This window comes from Culex pipiens, chromosome 3 (genome assembly GCF_016801865.2).
Source record: "Culex pipiens pallens isolate TS chromosome 3, TS_CPP_V2, whole genome shotgun sequence".
NCBI classification, from domain to species: domain Eukaryota; kingdom Metazoa; phylum Arthropoda; class Insecta; order Diptera; family Culicidae; genus Culex; species Culex pipiens.
This window is the reverse complement of record NC_068939.1, coordinates 55809248-55834582: the sequence shown is the minus strand read 5'-3', so window position 1 is coordinate 55834582 and position 25335 is coordinate 55809248. Positions and strand designations below refer to the sequence as shown.

At 38.4% G+C, this 25335-nt stretch overlaps 5 protein-coding genes across 6 annotated transcripts in view; 3 read left to right on the top strand and 2 right to left on the bottom strand.

The window, feature by feature from the left end:
- The window catches only part of LOC120420362 (zwei Ig domain protein zig-8-like), a 36946-nt gene extending 27528 nt beyond the window's left edge, over nt 1-9418 (top strand). Inside the window, exons 3-6 of the mRNA XM_039583361.2 lie at nt 2523-2681; nt 2739-2884; nt 8903-9062; nt 9150-9418. Coding sequence (XP_039439295.1) covers nt 2523-2681; nt 2739-2884; nt 8903-9062; nt 9150-9289 — 605 coding nt within the window. The 3' untranslated portion in view covers nt 9290-9418. The remainder of the gene's footprint in view (nt 1-2522; nt 2682-2738; nt 2885-8902; nt 9063-9149) is intronic.
- Nucleotides 9403-10385, bottom strand: LOC120420363 (uncharacterized). The gene is made up of 2 exons (XM_039583365.1): nt 10163-10385; nt 9403-10090 (listed from the first exon to the last, which is right to left on the bottom strand). The coding sequence occupies exons 1-2, from the start codon at nt 10251-10253 to the stop codon at nt 9603-9605; spliced, it is 579 nt and encodes a 192-aa protein (XP_039439299.1). The 5' UTR covers nt 10254-10385; the 3' UTR covers nt 9403-9602.
- Nucleotides 10386-14670: 4285 nt separating this feature from the next.
- Nucleotides 14671-15305, top strand: LOC120420361 (adenosine 5'-monophosphoramidase HINT1). The gene is made up of 2 exons (XM_039583360.2): nt 14671-14904; nt 14964-15305. Exons 1-2 carry the CDS (start codon nt 14791-14793, stop codon nt 15231-15233), a joined length of 384 nt encoding a protein of 127 aa, XP_039439294.1. The 5' UTR covers nt 14671-14790; the 3' UTR covers nt 15234-15305.
- LOC120420359 (rab-like protein 3) lies at nt 15292-17073 on the bottom strand. 2 transcript variants are annotated; one of them, XM_039583358.2, is made up of 3 exons: nt 16933-17073; nt 15765-16126; nt 15292-15701 (listed from the first exon to the last, which is right to left on the bottom strand). In XM_039583358.2, exons 1-3 carry the CDS (start codon nt 16976-16978, stop codon nt 15324-15326), a joined length of 786 nt encoding a protein of 261 aa, XP_039439292.1. In that variant the 5' UTR covers nt 16979-17073; the 3' UTR covers nt 15292-15323. The 2 variants fall into 2 exon arrangements, with proteins under 2 accessions (XP_039439292.1, XP_039439293.1); XM_039583359.2 differs by having other exon boundaries at nt 15292-15686.
- LOC120420358 (general transcription factor IIE subunit 1) lies at nt 17053-25231 on the top strand. The gene is made up of 3 exons (XM_039583357.2): nt 17053-17194; nt 23794-24492; nt 24556-25231. Exons 2-3 carry the CDS (start codon nt 23846-23848, stop codon nt 25184-25186), a joined length of 1278 nt encoding a protein of 425 aa, XP_039439291.1. The 5' UTR covers nt 17053-17194; nt 23794-23845; the 3' UTR covers nt 25187-25231.
- The last annotated feature ends 104 nt before the right edge of the window (nt 25232-25335 follow it).

Sequence of the window (25335 nt, the reverse complement as noted above, 5' to 3'; positions counted from 1 at the left end):
AGAGCGTCCAATTTCCCGTCCCGGGAAAAAATTTCCCGGGAATTCCCGGGATTTCCCGAAAAAAAATATTTCCCGTTTCCCGGGAAATTTGTAAATTTCCCGGGAATTCCCGAAATTCAAGCGGAAGTATACATTTTCTCAACTTTCTGGTACATTTTTTAAACTTAAAAAAAAAATCAAAATGAAAAAACTTATTTTAATAAATTCAATTTACTGTTCTTATTGAACTTATCAGATCGTCTAAAAATTTTATGTCAAGATTTATTTCAGATGATAATAATTTCTGAAGCATTCACAACTAGGTATAGATCTTGTACAATATTATGAATAAACTCTTGTTATATCATTTGAAAATAAGGTAACTCTTCCCGCCAAGATCAAAATTGATTTTTTTCGTTTTGTTTCCCATTACCAAATTATTAGGTTAATTTGTTCAAAAGTATTCGAGAAATTACAGTCAAAAGTTAAAAATTTATAGAGCATTAGTTCGCGTAAACGTGAACAGAGCTCATGCCAACGGGAACCAGGAAGAAAACTGTTCACTTTCATGGTGCAATGCACTATAAAAGTTGAATAGTTTTCTTCCTGGTTCCCGTTGGCATGAGCTCTGTTCACGTTTACGCGAACTCATTTTTTTAGCGTACCAAGGGCGTAAAGTTTAAATCTGAAACTACTAAACAAGTTTTTTTTTCTATGAAAATTCTTTTAACCGAAGTCTTTTATTAGGCCGAATCATTAAAAATATCATTAAAAAACTACTTCAAAAAATGTAAACATATTTCAAATACTCGTTCCAAACATTTGAAAACTGGAAGTTGTAATTACATAAAAATGGTATTTCGAGTGAATAGCAGATTTTTAAGGTAAATTCAATGCTTATATATTTATTCATGAGATTAATCCAGTAAGATTTGTTCTGAATAAAATATTTGCCATGAAAAACATATACCTGGCTATTTCTTATCAATACAAAATACTAAACATTATATTTTGAGCGAACGAATTTAGAAAATTTATATATTTTCCTGAAGTTGTATGTTTTTTTTACAAGCAGCCAAGGCATTAAGTGAACCTTACACTTACTCTGACCATTAGAATTGCTATTGAATACTATTTTGTTGCAAAATATTGACCAAAACCAGGATCAGAACAATTTTCGATTAATTTAGAATTTCCCGGGAATTCCCGGGATTTCCCGGGAAATTTGCTGAAAATTTCCCGTTTCCCGGGAATTTTGTAACCCCGGGAAATTGGACGCTCTAGACCTAACCCTTTAGGTTAGACCGGGGCCAACATTTACTTCCCCATCCGACGGAAGGCGTGATCAGACAAATCTCGTCTCGAAAAATGCCACCGGGACCGTCTGGTATCGAACCCAAGCAGACTGGGTGAGAGGCAACCACGCTTACCCCTACACCACGGTCCCGAACTCGAGTTAACTAATTATGTTATAATAATTGGTTCTCTGTCATTTTTAACCCCTCAATGTTAATTATTAAGAAATTACACTGCCGATTAAGCTGTCCGTCTCGACTTTCTTTCGCATGTCGCTCGCAACATAGTTTCCATGTTCAACATTTTCATAAACGTGTCACGAGATTTTCCCCATAAAATCAGCACGTGTCACGAGACCGCCTCGCACCTTTCAACTGCCGGTCGGTCTCGTCGTCCGGTGGGCGTCCAGCGAGTGTCTATAAATTGTCCCGTTTTTCAACAAACGCCATACATCAGGCTAGAATCCAGGGGCCCCTTACGTAGCAGAAGAGGGACGTTTATTTTGACACTGATGCCTCTCATAAATGCGGCATCCACAAGTTATTAACTGGTTAATTTACACCCGCGGAAAGTTTGACATTTTCCCATCGCGGTTTCTCGGGCGAGGGTTTTTCTTTGCAGGCGCTTTCCATAGGTGGATGGGCTGTGGGGGGTGAAGTGGGCGCGAACTTCGAGATTTTTCATTTGGAATATGTTTGTCTGATAAAAAAAGCGGCTTAAAAACTAAACAAATATTTCTTTTCGATAAAATGTCGTGAGGCATGGGCATTTTAAATGAAATTTGATGCATTTTTTTAAATTAAAAAAAGTAGTTTTTTAAAGTACTATTTTTTTAATATCAGAACTTATTTAGCTCACATTTCCCTAGTAGTTTCTCTTCTAGCCACAAGTGTGTCGGCCCGTAATTTATGTGTGAACATGGCGTTTCTCCACCCCGAAATTGTGAAAAAAAACTCTCTTCACCATCCCTCAAGCAACCCCTTCCCAAAGTCTTCTCCAATAACTGGCGCATAAATTATAGTCTAGGAAATTGGCCAGCTAATAATTGGCGTGTAAACGATCTTCCCTGGCTCCCAAATAACGGCAAGAAAGGGGGGGGGGAATGGCCTTTGCCATTTCTCTTCATCTCCACCGAAGCCGGTGCGACTGTGACGATTTGATTTATTGCCATGCTGCCAATTTTAAAACTTGCTCATTCTGAAAAATTATCGTCAATCTTCAACTCATCAACACTAAATATTTTCCAGATGAGTCCGAGCTGGTGCGGAGACAGGATGATATTTTGTACGACCTACCGGTGCCAGTACCGGAACAGCAGTCGAATCGAGTCAGCTTCAGCAGCAGCAACAGCGGCCAAGCCAACCAGGCAAATGGAGACATTTACAATCGGATGTATGCGGATCGAGGTCTGTTTGGCATAGTTAAGCTGAAAATGGAATTTAAACTATTTTAATCGCTTCCAGACTATCTGTATCTGGCCGCCACGACGCAGATTCTCGAGGGCACCATGGTGTACGGGTACAAGGGTGAAGATCTGAACCTGACCTGCATGGTGAATCACAACTACGACCGGCGGCCGAACCACGTGATTTGGTATCACCAGAATGATGTGAGTATTGGCACTTGAAACCTCTAACGCCCATCCATAGTTGCTTCTAAGGAAACAAATTTTCAGCTATTTTTATGTTTGAGAATAAGAACGAATTATGCCCAAGCTTTTTGTGACACATGTTTTTTTGTTGTTGAATATATCGATGCTCGTGTGCTCTCTTGTACTTAGACCATTTTTTAATCTTTTCAAAGCATTGGGTAGAAGAACTCTTATTTTTATAGAAACTGTTGTGTTTGATGATTTTACTTGTTTCGTGTGACTTTGCCAATGTTCAAAATAAATAAATTTTTAGGGGTCAACTTAGGCCGTGTTTTTAAAATGAAAATCCCCAGCTTTTATTTAAACAACTTCAGGAACAGAAAAATCTAGAATATTTTCAAAATTTTAGATTTTAAACAGTTTTACTTCAAAACATCACTTTTGTAAACAGTTCTGAAAGCAGGATTCAAATGATTAATAAATGTACAAAAAATCGGTAATTCAAGCCTGCCCAACGTCCGGCCCGCGGCTGGCTTTTCAAAACAGTTCTATGACCGGCCCTAAAGGCTGTTCATGATATATAAAATAAATAATTGATTGTCGGAATTAAAAAAAAGTAAGCTTGAGATCAAATTTTAACGCATTATACAAACATTCTTCATGTTTCAATTTAGTTCATATTATTGCTATACTGATATTTTTAAACTGAAAAATTGTGCAAGAAAATAAAATTATCCGTTTCGTAAAATCGAGAAATTTATGAAAAAAAACCTGAATTGTTGTCTGCAAAGGTACAAAATGAAACTAAATATAAATTTCTTTCAGTTTTAACAGTGTAAACTTCACATAGAAGTTTTTTTTCTATTTTAAACAATTTTTAAAGATAAGCAAAACCCAATGTATTCTAACCAGAACAACTTTTTTGTGATAAGCAAACATATTTTTGTCCATAAAATTTGAATTTCGTGGAATAACGAATTGAAAATGATTTAATATATATTTTTTACTCTTTTATATTTGGGTAATTCTCTACCAACTCACACGAAATCGGGAAAAGTTGCCCCGACCCCTCTTCGATTTGCGTGAAACTTTGTCCTAAGGGGTAACTTTTGTCCCTGATCACGAATCCAAGGTCCGTTTTTTGATATCTCGTGACGGAGGGGCGGTACGACCCCTTCCATTTTTGAACATGCGAAAAAAGAGGTGTTTTTCAATAATTTGCAGCCTGAAACGGTGATGAGATAGAAATTTGGTGTCAAAGGGACTTTTATGTAAAATTAGACGCCCGATTTGATGGCGTACTCAGAATTCCGAAAAAACGTATTTTTCATCGAAAAAAACACTAAAAAAGTTTTAAAAATTCTCCCATTTTCCGTTACTCGACTGTAAAAAATTTTGGAACATGTCATTTTATGGGAAATTTAATGTACTTTTCGAATCTACATTGTCCCAGAAGGGTCATTTTTTCATTTAGAACAAAATTTTTCATTTTAAAATTTCGTGTTTTTTCTAACTTTGCAGGGTTATTTTTTAGAGTGTAACAATGTTCTACAAAGTTGTAGAGCAGACAATTACAAAAATTTTGATATATAGACTTATGGGGGTTGCTTATAAACATCACAAGTTATCGCGATTTTACGAAAAAAAAGTTTTGAAAAAGTTACTTTTTGCGTTTCTCTTTGTTTCGTCGTCCGTGTCTGTCGCGGGTGACCATGAACGGCCATGATCGATGACGACCAACTTTTTCAAAACTTTTTTTCGTAAAATCGCGATAACTCGTGATGTTTATAAGCAAACCCCTTATGTTTATATATCAAAATTTTTGTAATTGTCTGCTCTACAATTTTGTAGAACATTGTTACACTCTAAAAAATAACCCTGCAAAGTTAGAAAAAACACGAAATTTTAAAATGAAAAATTTTGTTCTAAATGAAAAAATGACCCTTCTGGGACAATGTAGATTCGAAAAGTACATTAAATTTCCCATAAAATGACATGTTCCAAAATTTTTTACAGTCGAGTAACGGAAAATGGGAGAATTTTTAAAACTTTTTTAGTGTTTTTTTCGATGAAAAATACGTTTTTTCGGAATTCTGAGTACGCCATCAAATCGGGCGTCTAATTTTACATAAAAGTCCCTTTGACACCAAATTTCTATCTCATCACCGTTTCAGGCTGCAAATTATTGAAAAACACCTCTTTTTTCGCATGTTTAAAAATGGAAGGGGTCGTACCGCCCCTCCGTCACGAGATATCAAAAAACGGACCTCGGATTCGTGATCAGGGACAAAAGTTACCCCTTAGGACAAAGTTTCACGCAAATCGAAGAGGGGTCGGGGCAACTGCTGTGTGAGTTGGCGGAGAATTACCCATTTTCTTTGTTTAAAATCATTTTAAAATATTTTTTTTTTCAAAATATTCGAATGAAGGTTTATAACAAAGTTTTTTTGTAAAAGATATTCGAATCCAAGTTTTGTTTGAATAAATTTTATCATGTCTCATTGTTTTTTTTATATTGCAGTAATGAGGAAATTAAAACGTTGGTTTGTCAAAGCCAAACTAAAAAGTGATAACCTGTCACTTTTTACACTGCGCTCACGCACACTATCAAAACATTCGTTTGGTAGTGTGTGTGAACTCCGTGTGTGACCCCGTTCGTATGAGTTGAATTTCGTCATTTCCCGGGAATGCTCGGGAGTTTTTTTACTACGCCAAAAGTGCCAAAAAAATAAAATGAAAAGTAATAAATTTGTTTCTTTTCAATAAATTTAGTTACAATTCTATGAAACGTTAGTTTAAGTGTGTGTGTGTGTGTGTGGTCCAATCCAATACCCGCTAACCGGTAGCGAAATTATGGGAAAGTATAGTTTGTATCAGACTTTGTATATGCCGAATGCTGATACAACTTATCTCAGTCCCGGGTGGTGATAGCCCTCGCGCTGCTTCCAACGACCCGTTTCAGAATGACAGAGCTCCTTGCGGTCCCAATTCCGAGTTCGCTGGACATTGTTCGGCCCCGCCTAAACTCAGGCAAATCAGGGATCAGCGCGTATTTAATATGAGAAAGAGATAACATGTTTCAACATTACGGATCAATTCACTGCTAGAGTGTAAACCGTCTGATGGCCGACTGCTTAGCGTCCCAGACCACCAATCAGAAGGTGTGAGTTCAAATCCCACCTGATTCATTTTCGTTTTTGTTCATATTCAAAGTTCAAATTCCTGATTCCAAATTTCAAAGGTACCGGCCGGGATTTGATCCCTGAACCTTCTGCTTGTGAGGCAGAATCCGTATCCATTAAGCCACGGAGCCGGTTATTCTATGAAATGTTAGTTTAAGTAGCCTATTATACTGAGGGACTATAGAAAACCTTTTGATTTTTTCTAAACCTGCACATACAAAATGGTTTATTAAGCTTTCTAAGACTCAAAATTGTAGTTTCAAATATTTACGAATCTTAATTCACACTGAGTGATTTTTCAAAATATGCACAAACTTGATATTAGATTTTTTTAAAAACTAGATAGCTAATATATGATTTTTTGCAATTCCGTCTTGAAACTTCCTACTTTTCCTGTCATTTTCGCGTGACGAAACAGCCTACTTTTATCTACTGAAAATAACAGAATCGAATAGAAACACATTTCAAAACAAATGCTGAAAAGTTCTACTTTTCAGCACTGAAATGGATGCTGAAAAGTTGAACTTTTCAGCACTAGTTTTGAAAAGTAATACTTTTCAACATTTTTTTGATTTAAACGATTTATTGATAAAATACATGAACATTCGACTTATAATTACACTCAATGGGTGTTTTTCAGAAATGCAAAAAAATGTTGTATGGAACTCGTTGCAAACCTTGATTTTTTCAGCACTTGTCGTATTTATCCAACTCGGTGAACCTCATTGGATAAATGTACGACACGTGCTGAAGAAATCTTCTTTTTGCAACTTGTTGCATAAACTACTATTCCAGTATTGGGAATGTTGCAATATGACAAACAACGAATCAAAATAACAAATTAAATTGTTTTTTTTTTCGTAATTTTTAAGGTCAACTGTAAATATTCATTGAAGAAATATTTACAATTTACAGGAAAACCCAAATTTTCACACAAAAAAATAGATTTTGAGGATTGCTATGCTCGAGATAAGATATGGAAATTGAACTTAACTTGAAAAAGCTTTTCTCTCTTAGAAATATAAAAAAATATATTTCAACTGCTATTTTAACTACTTAATATTATTTAAAGAAAATTTTGTAGTCCACATATTTTTTTGGTTTCTCTCTATAGTTATTGGAATTTTTGACAAGATAAAAATTACAATTTCTGAATAAGATTAGAGAAGCATTGGTTTATTCGAACTTGAGCATCAAACGATGAACTTTCAATGTTCTAAACAATTTTGTTTTTTTTTTTTTTTTTTGATTAGTTTATATAATTTTGCTTCGATATTTATAAGTTTGAAATTTCCCGGGAATCGAGAGGTCCAAATATGGTCGATTTCCCGGGAATTCCCGCTGGTCACCCTCTAAATGGAAACCAAGCGAAATGAACATTTTTAAGTGGTGCTGACAAGGAAATTCACAAAAAAATTCTCAACATATTGATTTTCTCGGAGAAGTTTTTGCGTTCGCAAGCGAAAATGTTTTTTTTTTTTGCGATTATAAGGGGAACAGCATCTAGTTCCAGCGTGGCTCTAATGTTGGCAGGTCAGAACATTGTCGTTCAATTAAAGCTAATTAAAAGCGTTTTCAACTGAAACCGAGTAATAAATAGCTCAATAAGAAGTGAGCAAGCAAGTTTCTATCAAAAGTTTTGCAAAATCTGTTGTTTAAATAGTGAAAATCAGCAAATTGGATGGAGTTAGGAGCGAGTGCTTAACCTGCCAAACATACGAGAATTTCCCCTACATCCTGGGTGCTGAAAAGTCGTTCGCAAAAGGCCTCAATTTTCAACTGTCAAAATGGAACCAATTTACTGTTCGCCAAAAGTAGGTAGTATTGTTATCGATCATTAAAAATTGTTTTTTTTTTGCAAGAATGAAAAAAGTAAGTGAGATCGTTTTTTTTTTTTTGATAATTATTAGGCCGTTGCAAATATTTTTTGAAGTTTATGTCCCTCGACTCTGGCCAAAGCTTGTATCCATCCAGAAGCTGTCTTTATTGTTTGATTCCATTTGAAAACCTGCTGATCTAGAATTAGCGAACTTTTTTTTTGCTTTCTTTTTCAATTTAATTGGCAATGGAGCACCCGCACTCGAGCAGTTTTTGACAGTTCGCTCCATAAGAAATACATTGTAGAAAAAAGCAAAAACTGCTCGAATGGAAATGCTCCATTGTTTTCAATATTTCATCGCGGCCATCCTGGCCGCTATCTTGTATTTCCAATTTCTTGGCCGCCATTTAGGGGTCATACTAAAGCTTAATAATAAAAAATTAGACAACGGAAGAATATCGTAATTCAATTGGGTCCTAAAATGAAGCTAAGATTGCTGATATTATTGTTTACAGCGATAAAGCTTATTTTTCTGAGTACAATGACCCTTTGTACGAACACAAAGAGTTTAAAATGGATGTTTAAATCAATTTTGAAAAATTAACCTGGCAGAAAAGCTCCTACTTGACAAGCTTTACTAAAATGGGGGTGGAACATTTCAATTTGATGTTAAAAGTAAGAAAATAAACAAATACGAAAAATTATTCTGTTCATATTTCGATTTTCCGAAGTCCCATACAAACCTTCGGATAATCGAGTATAGACTGTACTTCAAACTTACGTTGAATTTTCCGAGAATGTCGAATATGTCATGTAGGCCTACAGGACAAAATTCAACGGTGTAACCGGTGAAATTTAAAAATAGTCTTTTCGGTAAGCTACTCATAAAACACACGTTTCAATGTCAGCAATGTATAACTACTTAGAAGAGCTTTATAAATTAAATCATAATCAGTTGTATTTGAAAATGGTTCGATTTTTTTCTTTCAAGATTTAAACGACTATTTTTTCAAACTATTTCCATCCTCTTGCCAGATCGTCGCGTACGAACAGCTCCGCAAGCGGGACAGGTCCCCGCTCAACAGCATCACGTCGTACCACCTGATACGGAACGTGGACTTTGACGACGCCGGGAACTACACGTGCGCCCCGGATATTTACACCAGCGCGAGCACCATCGTGCATATTCTGGACGGTAAGGATCAGGATTATCAACTCAGGGTTTTGTTATTTTTTCTTTCGCTCTGTAATCAATTTCACCCTCCCTCTCCTCTCTCTCCAGGTGATGAGATGCAGAGCGCGAAAAGTAATGCGGCCAGTGCCTTCGGGACACTGCCGGTGACGACGATGACCGCCCTGGCGTGGACGACCGTCTTCGGACTGCTGTGCATACTCTATTGCCACCCGGACAATGCGCGATGACGGCGACAAGACGACGACAGTTAATTTATACATTTCAATGTTCGAGGATTGTAAATAATTCAACGAAAGATCTAGTTGTTAAGCCAATGAGTTGTACATTAAAAATGCGCATCTTGTAACATTTAATAAGGGAAATTATTTATTCAAATATTGACTGCCATGAAAATAATTTTGCTCCAGCAAGTGCCACCTCTCCTTGTTCAAGCAGCTTTACTACAAACTATAGGGAAATTGAAACGTTGCACCCACAACATAACATTTCTCAAAGTAATTTTCTCCAACAAACACAAATCCTGACCAAACTAACAAACTTTCAGAAGACAACACGCATCATAACCTTGTTGTCCGACGGCCGTGCCAACGGTGTAACGCACAAGGCCAAAGATTGGCTTGAACCCACCGACTGCCCCTGCTGCTGCTGCTCGGATCGTTCCGGCGTCCTATCCCGGTTCTGAAGGCGTCTCTTCCGGGCCAACCTTTCCACCACATTGCCACTCGCGCCGTTTCTGACAAACTCCGACGGTGGTTCGCTCTTGGCGGCCCGACCGGCCGACCGAGTCGTCGGCTTGACCGGACTCCTGTTGCGCTTCGTCAGCTTCCGGGTGTAGCTGGTGTCGTTCAGGAAGAGCGCACGGATGAGGACCGTGTTGCAGATTGGGCAGTGTTTGTACTTGGCCAGCACTTTCTTCGTACAGGGACCGCAAATGGTGTGCTCGCAGTTCAGGACCACCGGCGCCTCGTACACGCTGGAGAAACAAATCGGGCACTCCTGCTCGGCCATCTTGGCGAACGGGGCGGGACCTGTGTCGCGGAATGAAAGCATCGTGGAACTAAAATTTAATCCAGACAGAGGGAAACTTCCGGAGGTCTTACCTCGGTTCCGGAGGTTGTACCGGGATGTTGGTGCGAGGCTGGTGTTGGACGAAGCGCCAAGGTTGCGCTCCGATGAAAGCCGCTTTTCCATCGTGGGTGTGGTAATTTTCTCAATATTCACAGCTTGCGAGACATTAAATTTGATTTGCACGAATAAAAACCAAAAAAAAAACCCGGACGTTTCAGTTTTTGTTTTTGTTCTTGAAGCTTGAAGCTTATACACCCTTACCAAAAATCATGATTTTTTGAGTTCCAAATCCCACTTTTCATACGATTTTTTGAGTTCAGGTACTACAACCATAAAAATGGTTATATGGGTTGAACTGAAAAATTCGTATGAAAAGTGGGATTTGGAACTCAAAAAATCATGATTTTTGGTAAGGGTGTAAGCTGTTGATTTGACAGTCACTCACGAAGTTTATCAAAAGAGAGTGCTTAGGGGAAACTGGTTAACGCTTGTCATGGGGTTTTCATGGCTCGCGAGTTGAACTGAAAAATTCGTATGAAAAGTGGGATTTGCAAGGATTTGCAACTCAAAAAATCATGATTTTTGATAAGGGTGTGCACAATACGGTGACAATCAAGGGGTACATTGGTGACAATATATGTCCATTTTGGAAAATTTTAAGGTGCACCCTTACCAAAAATCATGATTTTTTGAGTTCCAAATCCCACTTTTCATACGATTTTTTCAGTTCAACCCATATAACCATTTTTATGGTTGTAGTACCTGAACTCAAAAAATCGTATGAAAAGTGGGATTTGGAACTCAAAAAATCATGATTTTTGGTAAGGGTGTGAAGCCGTTGATCATTTTCGAAGAAAATTGATCATCACTATAAAATATTCTGTAGGGGAAGGTGGGGCAAGACGACCATATGGGGCAAGAGGAACAATTGCTCGTATGGCAGTAATTTATACAATTTTAATTATTTCCGGTATGAGGAATTGTTGCTAGCAATGCAATTAGCTGTTTCTACTACCACATAACCGTCAAAACGTTCGTTTTAAGGCTCATTTTATCAAAATGCTATTTTTCCTAGATCAGTATTGTCCCTACCAATGACATGCACCTATTACAAAGTATGATGTAACTTTTGGTTATTTTTGTTGAGAGCTTTTAAAAAATCTTGTTCAGGTGGGGCAAGTGTACCATATGGAATTTTAGTATGGAAAAAATCACGAATTGCTGCAACAACATATTATATTGGGAAATAAATACATGAAAGTACTAAAAAACTGATAAACAATTGTTAAAAAAATTGTCCATACAAAATATAGTGATATTATGAAAATTTACTATTTATCATCGAAGTAATATTTTTTTTTTGTAAAAACGATGAAATTTTTTGTAAAATATTATTATTTAATCTAAAAATGGAAGAAACCTTTCAAATACATTCTAATCTGATGTATCTCAATGATAATAGTTCAATTTTTAGCAAATTAACATGTTTTTTCATGCATTGTTCCTCTTGCCCCAACGGGTTGTTCGTCTTGCCCCACTAGTTGAGAAGAACGTACGGAAAATAATTAATTTTAAAATCATGTTTTACATTAAAAAACAAGATTTTTTCAAAACTTGTACCAACAAAGTCTTAGTCAAGACCTAGAATAAGATGATTATAATTAAATCCGACAGATTTTTTAACTTTTTAATGGTTTATAACAAACATTTCCTTAGCTTGTTACACTTGCCCCACTTTCCCCTATTAAATTCAATTTAACGAATTTCTGCACCAAAACGAATCAGCATGTTGGTTGTTGCTTTCTTGAAGCCACTGAAGGAATTTTTGATCTAAAGCAATTGTGTTTCAAAATTTATATTGTCAGTTTCTTTCAAAGGTACACGCCGCGCGGCATTTCCAGCGATTTCTACACTTTTGGTGCAATATAAAACATACCTAGCAACAATGTCTGCCTGTGTGGATCAATCGGACCGCGCACTGGACTCACAATCCAGAGGTCGCTGGTTCGAATCCCGAGCCGGACGCAAAAAATTCTAAGTGTAAATATAGGTATTCGGTGCCCTCTCCCCGTGCCATACCTTCACACTTAGGAGACCCGGGAGGCGGAGTCTTGTCGCAAAAAGAACGATACACCTCGCGATACACACCTGTGGAACCGTTGACGAAACCGCAAGGTTTAAGAGGGCCACATTATAAGGTGTTACGTCGATTCCATTCCTAGCAACAATGCCGGGCTATTCGAAGAAGAAGATCAACAAAAACAAAAAGCGCAGTATGGGATTTGACAGCACGCATTTGCTGAAAGTGCGGCGCGTCGTTTCGAGGCTGGTTTGCCGCGTGTCTTTCTCGGGAATACGCGCAATATAATGTTGTGGTACAATCATTGACGTCCTAGTTGGCAATCATTGATTAATGACGATTTCCATAACTTAACAAGGAATGGGATAATCGTTACCCAAAGGAATCAGCATGTGTAGGGCACTATTCTAAACAACTTGTTGAAGGAATTTTGTCAAAATATTGAAAGCGACGCAAAATTTATATCTATGAACGAAAAATCATGAGAATGATGGAAGTCTTCACGTTAAGATCCCCTAGGGGCCAATGGTGGGCCAATCCCTGATTCTTTTGAGCCGGTATGCTGTTCAAAAGAAAGGGGGTCAAGAAACAGCTTTACGGACGGCAGAAAAAAAAGAGAGGGGACGTTTTCTTGGGGCTTTTCTTCACCCTTTTTGGCTTGCTTTCGCTACCACTGCTTCCCATTTGAAATTTTTCTTGACCGGTTTCTTCGGAAGTGCATACCTTACATTTAGTTAAAATAATTAATTGAGTACTAAAGCCCTATGTCAATTTTTATGTACAACGGTAAAAAACACGATTGGAAACCATTTCTGATCACTTTTTTCATTTTAATGCAAAATAAATTATTTACAAGACAACATTTTTTCGATGGTCTTCTAGGAACGAGCTGTCTAGTAGAGCTTTTTCTGCCAAGAAGGTCCGTGAAGATTACTTTTGAAAATGGAATTAAAAATTCATTTTAAATCCTTTGCGGTCGTTCAAAAAGTTATTTTACTCAGACAAATAAGCTTTATCATTGTGAACAATAATATCACAATTTTAAGCTTAATTTGAGACCCAATTAAAACAAATAACTTTACCAATTTTGAGCCGAGTCGGTTAAGGTTTAAAGGTCGTAATTGGTCGGTGAGATTTCTATGGAAAAATTTGCAAAAATGAAAGGAGAAAAGCATTTTTTAATTCCATCAAATTCCATCGTGGTTGCCTCTCTCTCAGTAGGCCTGGGTTCGATCCCAGCTGCCAGAAGAGAGTGAAGGAAAATAAGTTGATGTTTTTAGCAGCGGTGTTATAAATTCTGTAACATTTCAAATAGTGGACGAATCTTTTCGCACTCCTCGGCAAAGTTGTTCCCTGGAACACGGACGATGAACTCATGAGGTTTTTGAAAAATCCAAAAAATGTTAAGGGGCTCAAAACTGGCAAAAACCAAAACGAACCGATTTTACGGGTTAAATCCAATTTAAAATTCAAAGTCAAAGCGCCAGGTCCTGTCGCAAACAGTCAAGCTCAAGCTATTTGGTTTTTAGGGCTCAGAACACCTAGAAGATCATGCCCTGAAGTACCCGTAAAATTAACCCGTTTTGTTATATCCTAATCTAGGTGATGAATAGAGAGAATGCGTAACGTGATTTACGAATGATCCTACTTTGTTTACATCTACAAAGTAGGAGGCTGTTCAAGCACAATAATGACTTTTTTCTTACTGGCAAATGAGATGTATTATTATCAGTAGTATGTGTTCTATTTTGTCTAGTTTTTGTCATTTTTTGCTGAAAAATTGTGTATGTTTTCAGGTTTCGATCGATTTGAAGATTGCTTTCTTTTTTTACGGGTGAAAAGAACTGCGGTCATTCTGCGAAGTCGTAGATAAATTCTCTGGCTAATTTTGGAATTATGCAGCTCTTCCTGGTCCAGCGAAAAAAGTTCGCTAATTCTAGTGAAGCTTATCCAACAAACTGAGCAGATTTTCACTTAATCAACAGGTTTTCAAATGAAATCAAACAATAAAGACAGCTTCTGGATGGATACAAGCTTTGGCCAGAGCCGAGGGACATAAACTTCAAAAAATATTTGCAACGGTCTAATAATTATTAAAAAAATACGATCTCGCCTACAATCTTCAAACCAAACTTTATTCATTCTTGCAAAAAAAAATATTTTAATGATCGATAACAGTACTACCTACTTTTGGCGAACAGTAAATTGCTTCCACTTTGACAGTTAAAAATTGAGGCCTTTTGCGAACGACTATTCAGCACCCAGATCCTAATTTACAACTTCTCGAGAAATTTTAAATTATTTTGCATCATGACTTCTCAAGGGTTGACAACACATACGCCTTGAAGTATGCAAAATCTCACTTGAAGCGCCACTCAGCATCTCACTCGCCTCCTCTCACTGCACTCACTCTCACAACTTTTTGCACAATCACTCATCGATCCAACATCGTTTCGCGAGTTTAGCCGGCTGTCATTCGTGATTCCGCCGTGTTGACAAAGGGACCGCAAAAGGATTTTGTTACTCTTAAATAATAAAAAGTAGGTACAACTTCCGGCTCCTCCCTCGGACCACGCCATCATGTCCGACGAAGTCGCCAAAGCCCAGGCGGCGGACGCAGCAGCCGAGGATACCATTTTCGGAAAGATTCTGAGGAAGGAAATTCCGTGCACTTTTATCTACGAGGATGATAAGGTAAGTTTTTTGACCTGTGATTTGCAAAGAGGTCAGATTTTTTTTTATGCATTCCGCAGTGCGTCGCCTTCCACGACATTTCTGCCCAGGCGCCGGTCCACTTTCTGGTAATTCCCCGGAAACCGATCGCGCAACTTTCGAAGGCCACCGAAGAGGACGAAGCCCTGCTTGGCCACTTGATGTTGGTCGGAAAGAAGGTCGCTGCCGAGCAAGGAATGGACGAAGGATTCCGCGTGGTCATCAACGACGGCAAGAACGGAGCGCAATCCGTTTACCATTTGCATTTGCACTTTCTGGGCGGGCGCCAGATGAAGTGGCCACCGGGTTAAAGCTGGTGCACGGTTGTTACAGGATGTTGGATTTGTTTGAAACAAATATACAATGACATTTAAATCAATAAATTAACAATTTTATTGCACCTAAGAAACGGACTCCGACTGCAGCGGATTGTAAGAACTCGTCGTCGCTGTCGTCATTGCGCTAGAACTGCTTTGCATTACTCCAAAGGCGTTGTACGAGGCTGGAATGTTTGGTCCATACGCGTACTTTCGTCCGGTGTCCCTGCTGTAGTACTTCCGCTCGATCACCTTGTCGAAGAACCGGGACAACTTGACTGCGTCGGTCGTTCCAGCGGCCAAACTACGCGCCTCGTGGCAATTTAAACAAATCTCGTCTGCGCCGCACTGTTCCGCTATGCTGCCGGCGCTCGTCTTGTTCAAAATCTTGCCTTTGTGGCCCTCGTCCAGCAGGTCCAGCTTCGTTCCAATAACCAAAATCGGTATCTGAGAATTTTTAAACTGGAAAATTATTCCTCATCTCATGCCGCCCAAACTCTGCCCTCCTTCCCATCCAAATCTCACCTGGGTCGAGCCCAGAAACTGCTCCGGATCAATGTCGAACGCGTCACCGCCCTTCAACACATCCTTGCCGTCCTTGTTCAGGATTTCAATCAGCCATCGTTGCAAGTTTTCGTGGCTCTTCCTATTCGTCAAGTCGTGCACCAAAATTATCCCATTCGTTGGCTGGTAGAACACGCCGCGGGTGTTTTTGTGGCTGATTGACCCACCAACGTCCCACAGCTCGACGAAGAACGAATTTTGGGACGGAGTGCCCTCCTTGTACTCGTGCAGTTTGACCTCGACGCCGCAACCCACGGTCCAGCCCGGCGAGGTCAGCGGCTCGTTGTTGGCGACCAGGTGTGTGAGCGATGTTTTGCCGACGCCTGATGAGTAGGAAAGACAGGTTTGAATACATTTTGTAATAAGAAATATTAACTGTTTTGACGTTGAATAACGTCTTACTTGAAGGTACTGGAGTGCCATTCCGAACATTAAAATAAGCTTTTTTCCTTCAGATAAATCAAAATGCCAAGGTTTTACATTATTTAATTAGAAATTAATTCATCAATTTTCAACAATTTATTCGATAACAACAAAGAAAATAACGTAAAGAGTTTGTCACGCGTTTAAATCCGTTTTCAACCTAAATCTGAAATGTTTTTAAATGTATTCAAAATGCAGCGAATTTGCAAGCAAAATGTGCGCTTCTCGAACTCAGACGGAATGGTCATGTACCTAGAATTCATAAAATTGGCCACCAAACAAGAACTTCCCTAACAAAAATGTGAACTTCAAGTACCTAGAATGCATAACAAATGTAAAAAAAATCGTGCATATTCGTTGAAATTTTAAATATTTCATATTAAAACTCATGTCGGTAGAACAGTCTTATTCCAAATCCCACGTGCGTGAATGCAACCTGATCATGAAATTCCGCCACAAAAAGAAAATAAACCCAGAAAAAAAAACATTCAAAAGTCACTCAGGGCAAACTGGCAACACTGGCCAAACCCTGCACTGCCAGTCAACGAGACAGCTGGCAGCCGGGGCAGGGCCAAATTCAACATGGCGCTTCGCTGTGGTGCCTGACGTTTCGATCGCGGTGCAGGAAAATCGTCCATATCCGGCGGAATTCGTGCCGGCCCGGGCCCCAAACCAGAACCACCCGGCGGATGATGTGCCAACGTACCGGAATCGCCTACAACGAGGACGCGAACTTTGTCGATAGCCGCCATAAACGGGCCGTAAGTTGAGTGATTGAATCGAACCTAGCTCCAGAGGAAGAAAAACAACACTGTTCCAAGCAGGCAGCGACGTTTCGACGCGAGGAACTCGCACGCGGGAAGAGAACGAGAACCCCCTTCTGTGGGAGAGAGAGAGCGTGGGAGCGAGAGTGAGTGACCGTTGTTTGAGTTATTTACCGGCGCTGCTTCGCCTTTGGCTGTCATTCGGTGAGTGGCGTTGTTTTTGTTTTTGATGTGGGATACGGCGTCTGAGGACGGAATCCATCCCCGTAAAAAATTTGACAGTTCTCGACCTAACGAAACACCCTTCGAAATCGGGTAATCAAAAACAACCAACCAGTTAGCCGATTTAGTCGGGATTCGTCAGGAGTAAGATTTTTAATCGGCCTACGAATAGACCGATTAAATTGGGTTGAGTCAGATTTTATTTTATTCACAGACTAAATCTGTAAAAAATCGGTTGTTTTTGTAACCGATTTCGTCGGCCGATTTCGACAACCGATTTACCACCAGACGCTTATGTAAAGATTACACAGAAGTCTGTTGCCCGGTCGGCCGATTCGTTGGCCAACGAATCGGCCGAAACCACCCGACTAGACCCGACTTAGTTATGCGAAAAGTCGGATTTTTTTTTACGGGGATGTTCTAGGATTGTGTCAGAAATTTAAAAACTAGACAAACATACCAAAAATAAAAAAAAATAAAAAAATCTAAACTTATAAAAATTTAAAGAATCTAATTCCCCGTAAAAAATTTGACAGTTCTCGAACTAACGAAACACCCTTCGAAATCGGGTAATCATAAACAACCAACCAGTTAGCCGATTTAGTCGGGATGCGTCAAGAGTAAGATGTTTAGTCGGCCTACGAATAGACCGATTATATTGGGTTGAGTCAGATTTTATTTTATTTACAGACTAAATCGGTAAAAAATCGGTTGTTTTTGTAACCGATTTCGTCGGTCGATTTCGACAACCGATTTACCACCAGACGCTAATGTAAAGATTACACAGAAGTCTGTTGCCCGGTCGGCCGATTCGTTGGCCAACGAATCGGCCGAAACCACTCGACTAGACCCGACTTAGTTATGTGAAAAGTCGGATTTTTTTTTACGGGGTTCGCAAAGCGAACTGTCAAACTTTCTGAGCGTTTTTCTCGAAACACTGAGTCGATTTACGGGTGCCACGATATCTCGAGATTGGATGGACCAAATTGGCTCAAATTTGGAATGAAGACTCTCGATACATTTCCCGTTTGCATGACAAAGCCCGATTCTGAAATTAATTTTTTTGGAAAAATACATGAATAAAAAACAGACGATTTCTTATATGAAAAACAGACACATAATCTTCTATCTTTCTATATATATAAAAAATTTCGACGGTTTTGTTGGAACGCGCATCAGTTCAATACGCACGGCGTGTTTTCTAGAACAATTTTTTCAGGAAAAAATAGTCATCGCTACTTTCAAATGTGTCTTATAGGAAATTTTCTCAGCTTCCCAATGCTTCTAAGAGCGAAATGTTTCATTGGGAAATTTCTGAGATATTTTAAGTTTTTTGGTTTTAAATTTCTTTATTATTTTTTGGAAACTTTATACTAACAGTTCAGAAAACTTATGAAATGATGTGTTTCATGTGTCATTTACTCATAAAAATGTGCAAAATAAGACAAGAAACAACTTTGTAGAAGGTTGCAAATCGCTAAACATTTGAAAAATGAAGTTTTAACCAAATTTTTTAATATTTGGAATTTATTCAGAAACTTAAATCATAAAACAATGTAAAATTATATTTTAATAAGATTATTACATGTACTTTTTGTGTACAAATATCACGAGTCTGCTCTGATTTAGCTTGTTCAACCAAAACTTTGGCAGGTTTGTGATTGTTAATGGTATTATTGAATTTTAATGAATAAATTTGATATTTTCTTGAGCAAACATTAACCAGGAACATAAATACAAATATGATTTAAAATCGAAAATATACTACATATTACTGTTGCAAGCTTCAAAAGCAGACTTACCTTTTGACGGGTGCGACAACGGTTTTGCTATGATACCGGTTTTTCTATGCGCACCATTTCTCGTCACGACCCAAACCCGACACAGCTCGGTAGCTTGATCGGTGCACCGAAACCGAAGTTTGGTGTGACGGCGGTGTGGATCGGGCACACAAAACTGACATGGTTTCTGCGCCTACCACACGGGAGAAGTTTGGAACTCTTTATGCCTAGCAGGCCAATCGAAGCCGACAGTCTTAATGGTGTGGTTGTCTAAGGCTTTGCAATAGTATTTTAAAGGTTCTTGGTTCGAATCTCGACAATTATTATTTAATTTTTTTATGTTTTTTATTTGTTTAGAATAATTCTTTAGGAATAGAATTTCGTAGTGTCATGAAATATAAACTCTAACTTCTAGTGCACATAATTCTGAAATAGGCATTTTTACTCAAATCTGCCTGCATAATACGAATCGTTTTCTCTATTCCACTACAAAACTCCATTTACATTTTTGACCCTTTGACTAAAGCGTCGCAGGTTCGAAGAAGATAATAAAAAAGTATAAATATAATCAGTAATTTTGATAATAAATATAAATAAAAATCATACATATTAATTGAACTCAGGATCGAACTGGGAACCTCGTGATAAATAGACGGCGATAATAACCACTAGGCCACCCCGAAGATGTAAAAGTCGATTGACGAACCTCAATCAAAACAATGTCCGGTTTGCTTGGATCTACCATTCTTTTGAGTTGCATCTTGGTATACAGATGGGTGCACCGGTGGTGTACCAAGGTGCTTTCTGTACAGTTGCTATGGTGTGACAATAAACAGCTCGGTTTGGGTTCTAGAGTGACACGAAAACCGCACTACGGCGCACCAGATCTTGGTGTTCAGTGAAGCCTGTTCAAAAGTCATATTTTCATGAGTATAAAATAAATATAAAATTTTTATAAAATGTTTACTGTTGAAAATGCACTTAAAAGTACCAATAAAACTCGAGTCTTCCAATTCAGAATGCTGAAAACATCGTCACAAACTTTTTTTTGTTTGAACAATATTATTTATTATTTTAACAAAAAAAACAAAAAAAAAGTCTTTCCAAACTATTTGAACAAGAATCATGGAATAAAACATTTTTTAAAAAAGATGAGATTGAAGATGAGAGTCTTATAAACTTCTAAAAAATTGCTTATTCCTTGATCATTTAATACAAAAAAAACTAGACAATCATTTCATACCAATGGAAAGTATTTCTCCTAAAGCTTGCAACAGTAGTTTGCAGTTCAATTTCGAGTATTAAACATGTTTTGTATTCATGCAACTGGTTAAAAAATCTTGTAATACCCTATCAATCTCAAACCTGTAAAAATTTCGGTTGTATCAGCTAATTCCAAGCTGAATCAGAGCAGACCGGTGTTATTTGTACACAACAATTATGGGTCATTCCACCTGAAGTGTGCAAGAAAAAATGCAAATTTGAAAATTACCATCTCCGATTCTGCTCAAATTTGGCAGAGCTGTTGAGACTATCAAAACATGCAAAAATCCCAAATTTCATCCAAATCGGACCACCCCCTCAAATTTTGTACCCTCCCAAAAAATCGACTTTTTGGCGATTTTTGAGCAAAACCCCTATCTTCAAACGACGATAACTCAGGAACCACAAATCTTAGAGGGTCGGTCTTAGACTCAATTTTGAAGGAAATTGGACGTAGAATCCATTTCCGTGATCAAAATTTAGATTAAAATATATTTTCTACCTGTATTGCGCAATTGAAAACTTTAAATGGCCGTATCTCAAAACAGCCCTATTTATTTTTTAAATTTGACCTCACCATCGTATTCCCCGTCCAATTTTACATAAGAATCACTTATCGACAGAAAGGAATATGTTTCGTTCCAGAGATATCGAATTTTAAAGTTTTTAGTTTTTGAGATTACCTACATTAGCTTCATTCTCCGCATATGCTAGAAGCACTCAGAAGCGCTGTTCAATAACTGCTACCTGGTTATTTATTGAAATAAGATTTCATCCCAAATAATCATTAGCAAATTAGGCAAAAATGTAATGTACACCACTGTAGGAAACTGCTGTATACGGTGAATTTGTGTGCTAGCCCACAGTATAAAGCAAGAACGACACGCAATCAGGGCAGAATGGAATTCCCGCAGAGCTAGCAGGAAATTGTAATTGATCTTGTAACTTAAGAAAAAGTGTACGATACATTATCGTGTTAAAAATTATGAATTAATATGAATAAAACTCTCGTGAAGCATGATTAAGGAGGAGGATTTCTGGAAAGAATAAAACTGGAAAAAGGTAAGAAAATCACAACGATTAATCTGATTTATTATCTAGTTGTGTTATTATTCAGTTGTGTTCATTTCGACACCGTCCGAACAATAATCTTTTTTTTGTTTGTCAATCATTTCGAAATCTTGGAAGACGATACAGCTGCTATCCACATGTATCAGAAGTATATGGTATTGCTTTTGAAATTAAATGTACCAGAAATGAAAAAAAAAATCATCAATTATTTATTCTGATGAAACACATTATAAAAATCGGTTTAATATGATCAATCTTCAAACCCTAAGGCAGAATTTGGGGTTTTTGCTGAATGGCACTATTTCGCTACCGCACATGGCAAAAGCTCTAGAACCCATGAGAATTATTTCATCTACTACAGTCAGCTCTACATTTGTTCTCGTTTCAAATAAAAGAAGAAATAAAAGAAATAATTTGAGAAAGTGGGAAGAAATGAGGAATTAGGAAAAATATGAAAATAATAGAATAATGATAAATTTTCGAAAATTGTATTGTAAAAACTCTGTAGCATTTGCAAATAAATATTAAAAGTTCAAATTTTACTTAATATGGTTCAATGACACTGAGATCAGAAAAAAGTGCATTAAAATTACCCAATAAATATTCCTTAAACAAAAAATAGATTGTTCAAGGTATTGATTATCTCAAAATCGTATAAAATTGAAAAAATAATTCATCTTACAGAACACCAGGTAGTTATTATTGATCAGCACGACTGAGTGCTTCTAGCAGATGCGGCGAGTGTAGATATTATAGGTAATTTCAAATACTTAAAACTTTAAAATTCGATATCTCTGGAACGAAAAATATTCCTTTCTGTCGATAAGTGATTCTTATGTAAAATCGGACGGGGAATACGATGGTGAGGTCAAATTTAAAAAATAAATAGGGCTGTTTTGAGATACGGCCATTTAAAGTTTTCAATTGCGCAATACAGGTAGAAAACATATTTTAATCTAAATTTTGATCACGGAAATGGATTCTACGTCCAATTTCCTTCAAAATTGAGTCTAAGACCGACCCTCTAAGATTTGTGGTTCCTGAGTTATCGTCGTTTGCTCAAAAATCGCCAAAAAGTCATTTTTTTGGGAGGGTACAAAATTTGAGGGGGTGGTCCGATTTGGATGAAATTCGGTATTTTTGCATGTTTTGATAGTCTCATCAGCTCTGCCAAATTTGAGCAGAATCGGAGATGGTAATTATCAAATGGTGTTCCGCTTCAGGTGGAATGACCCTTATGTAATAATCTATTTTTTCTTGTAAAAATAATATTTAAATGCGGTTTTATGATTTTAATTTCTGAATAAATCCCACATATTCAAAAATTCGGTTAAAACTAAATTTTCAAAATGTTTAGCGGTTTGCAACCTTCTACAAAGTTGTTTCTTGTATTATTTTGCACTTTTTGATGAGTAAATGACACATGAAACACATCATTTGACAAGTTTCCTGGACTGTTATTTAAAAGTTTTCAATAAATGATTAAGGATTTTAAAACAAAAAACTTAAAATATAGATATCTCAGAAATTTCCCGATGAAACATTTCGCTCTTAGAAGCATTGGAAAGCTGAGAAAATTTCCTATAAGATACTTTTGAAAGTAGCGATGACTATTTTTTTTCCTTAAGGTTGCCCAGAAAACACGCCGTGCGGAGCGTCGAATCGAGGTGCTCTATGTTGCGTTGGGTTCGTAAAAGTCCAAGGAAGGTTCTTACGCCAAAAAGTGACAACTTTGGCCACTCTGGAACCGATTCCGGGACATATGCAGATTGTATGGGAATAGTTAAAATTTTGATCACAGGAGGCTGAATAAGCAATCAAGCTAAAAACGTCAAGAAACGAAAAAAAAACAAGACGAAGTTTTTCGGGTATGGCTGGATTAATATTTTTTTTTTTTAAATAAACTTTTTAAAAATCGGCCTTCGTCATGCACACGGGAACGGTTTAACAAGTCTTCACCAAAATTTTTAGCCGATTTGGTCAAATCTATGTTGAGATACACTCAACCCCCGATGGTTGGTAACTTTTTCGTATGACAATTTTTTTAGATTTTACCCCGTTGGTTGGTCAAAGTCAAACTAAAAAGTGACGAACTGTCACTTTTTACACGGTGCTCATGCACACTATCAAAACAAACGTTTGGTAGTGTGTGTGAACTCCGTGTAAAAGGGATGTCAAACTAAAAAGTGACCCCGTTCGTTTGACAAAAGTTGGTGTCAAACCATCGGGGTTTGAGTGTATCGTGGCACCCGTTTTTTGAAACTGCTGACTTCAAATAGCTATATCTCAGCTATATCTCATGTCTTCAAATTTATGTTTTTAATAGTTGAAGATGTATATTTTTATGCCCTTAACCCTGATTAAAAAAAAAGTTTTAATGTAAGCTCTTAACAACTCTTGACATTTTTGCCGATTACATGTACCTCTTAAACATATAAAATTCAAAACAAGATCTAATTATTTCAGATCCCTCAATACCAAATTTCAAAGATCTTATTAGTCCGATTCATAAGCCAGAATGGGCGACCAACGTTACGTCACAGAGATCCCCAGCAGCCTGAAGCAGCTGGCTCGGTTCGTAGTCCGTGGCTTCTACAGCATCGAGGATGCGCTCGTTGTCGACATGTTGGTGCGGAATCCCTGCATGAAGGAGGACGACATCTGCGAGCTGCTCAGGTTCGAGCGGAAAATGCTCCGAGCGCGCATTTCGGTGCTCAGGAACGACAAATTCCTGCAGGTGCGGCTCAAGATGGAAACCGGTCCCGATGGAAAAGCACAGAAGGTGAACTACTACTTCATCAACTACAAGACGTTCGTGAACGTGGTCAAGTACAAGCTCGACCACATGCGCAAACGCATGGAAACCGAAGAGCGTGATGCCACCAGTCGTGCCAGTTTCAAGTGTCCTTCCTGCAACAAGACTTTCACCGATCTGGAGGCGGATCAGCTGTTTGATTTCGCTACGGGCGAGTTTCGCTGTACGTACTGCGGAAGCGCCGTCGAAGAGGACAGTTCTGCCCTGCCGAAGAAAGATTCGCGTCTGCTGCTGGCAAAGTTTAACGAACAGCTTCAACCTCTGTACGATCTGCTGCGACAGGTGGAGGACATCAAGCTGGCGCCGGAAATTTTGGAACCGGAACCGGTTGATATCGATACGATTCGAGGGTACGTTTGTTGGGTATGGTTGGCGAGGATTGGATTTTGAATGTGTTTTCTTTTTATTTACAGCATTGCCAAGCCGACCAACCGACCTTCCACGGAACAGTGGTCCGGAGAGGCGACTCGGTCCAGTGGGTTTGCGGTTGAGGAGACCCGCGTGGACGTGACCATTGGCGATAACGATACGACAGAGAACACGACACAGCGCAAGGATCGCCCAGTATGGATGACCGAGTCGACCGTCATCACGAACGATGTGGACGAAAATTCGGTCGAGTCTATCCTGGAGAAAGCGGCCTTCACCTCGACACAGCCACCGTTGGTCAGCAACAACACAACGGTTATATCTTCGGCGCGAAGCCGAAACAAAGACACCGACGATATCATGTCGGTGCTGCTGCAGCATGAGAAGCAAAGCTCGCACAGTGCCACGACCGACGCCCTCAAGGGGCTGGCCAACGAGGGCAATTCGAGCAACGATAGCAGCGACGACGAAAAGGAGATCGACAACACCGAGGTGCCCACGGTGGAAATCATGGACACGGACTCGGACGGGGACGATGTGCCGACGGTGACGGTGGCCGGGCGGCCGTTCCCGCTGGATGAGATAAACGACACGCTGATAGCGGAGATGACACCACAGGAAAAGGAGACCTACATCCAGGTTTATCAAGATCACTTTAGTCATATGTACGATTAGGCGACGAAAATTAATCTTAATTAAAATGTTGAAATTTGCAACGCATCAATTTGTTTTTTATTTGCGAGAAATTGATTTGTAATCTGTAATTTGTTGTTTTATTGGTTACGATAGCCTGTTAGTATAAACTGTGCACCAGGAAATTCTAT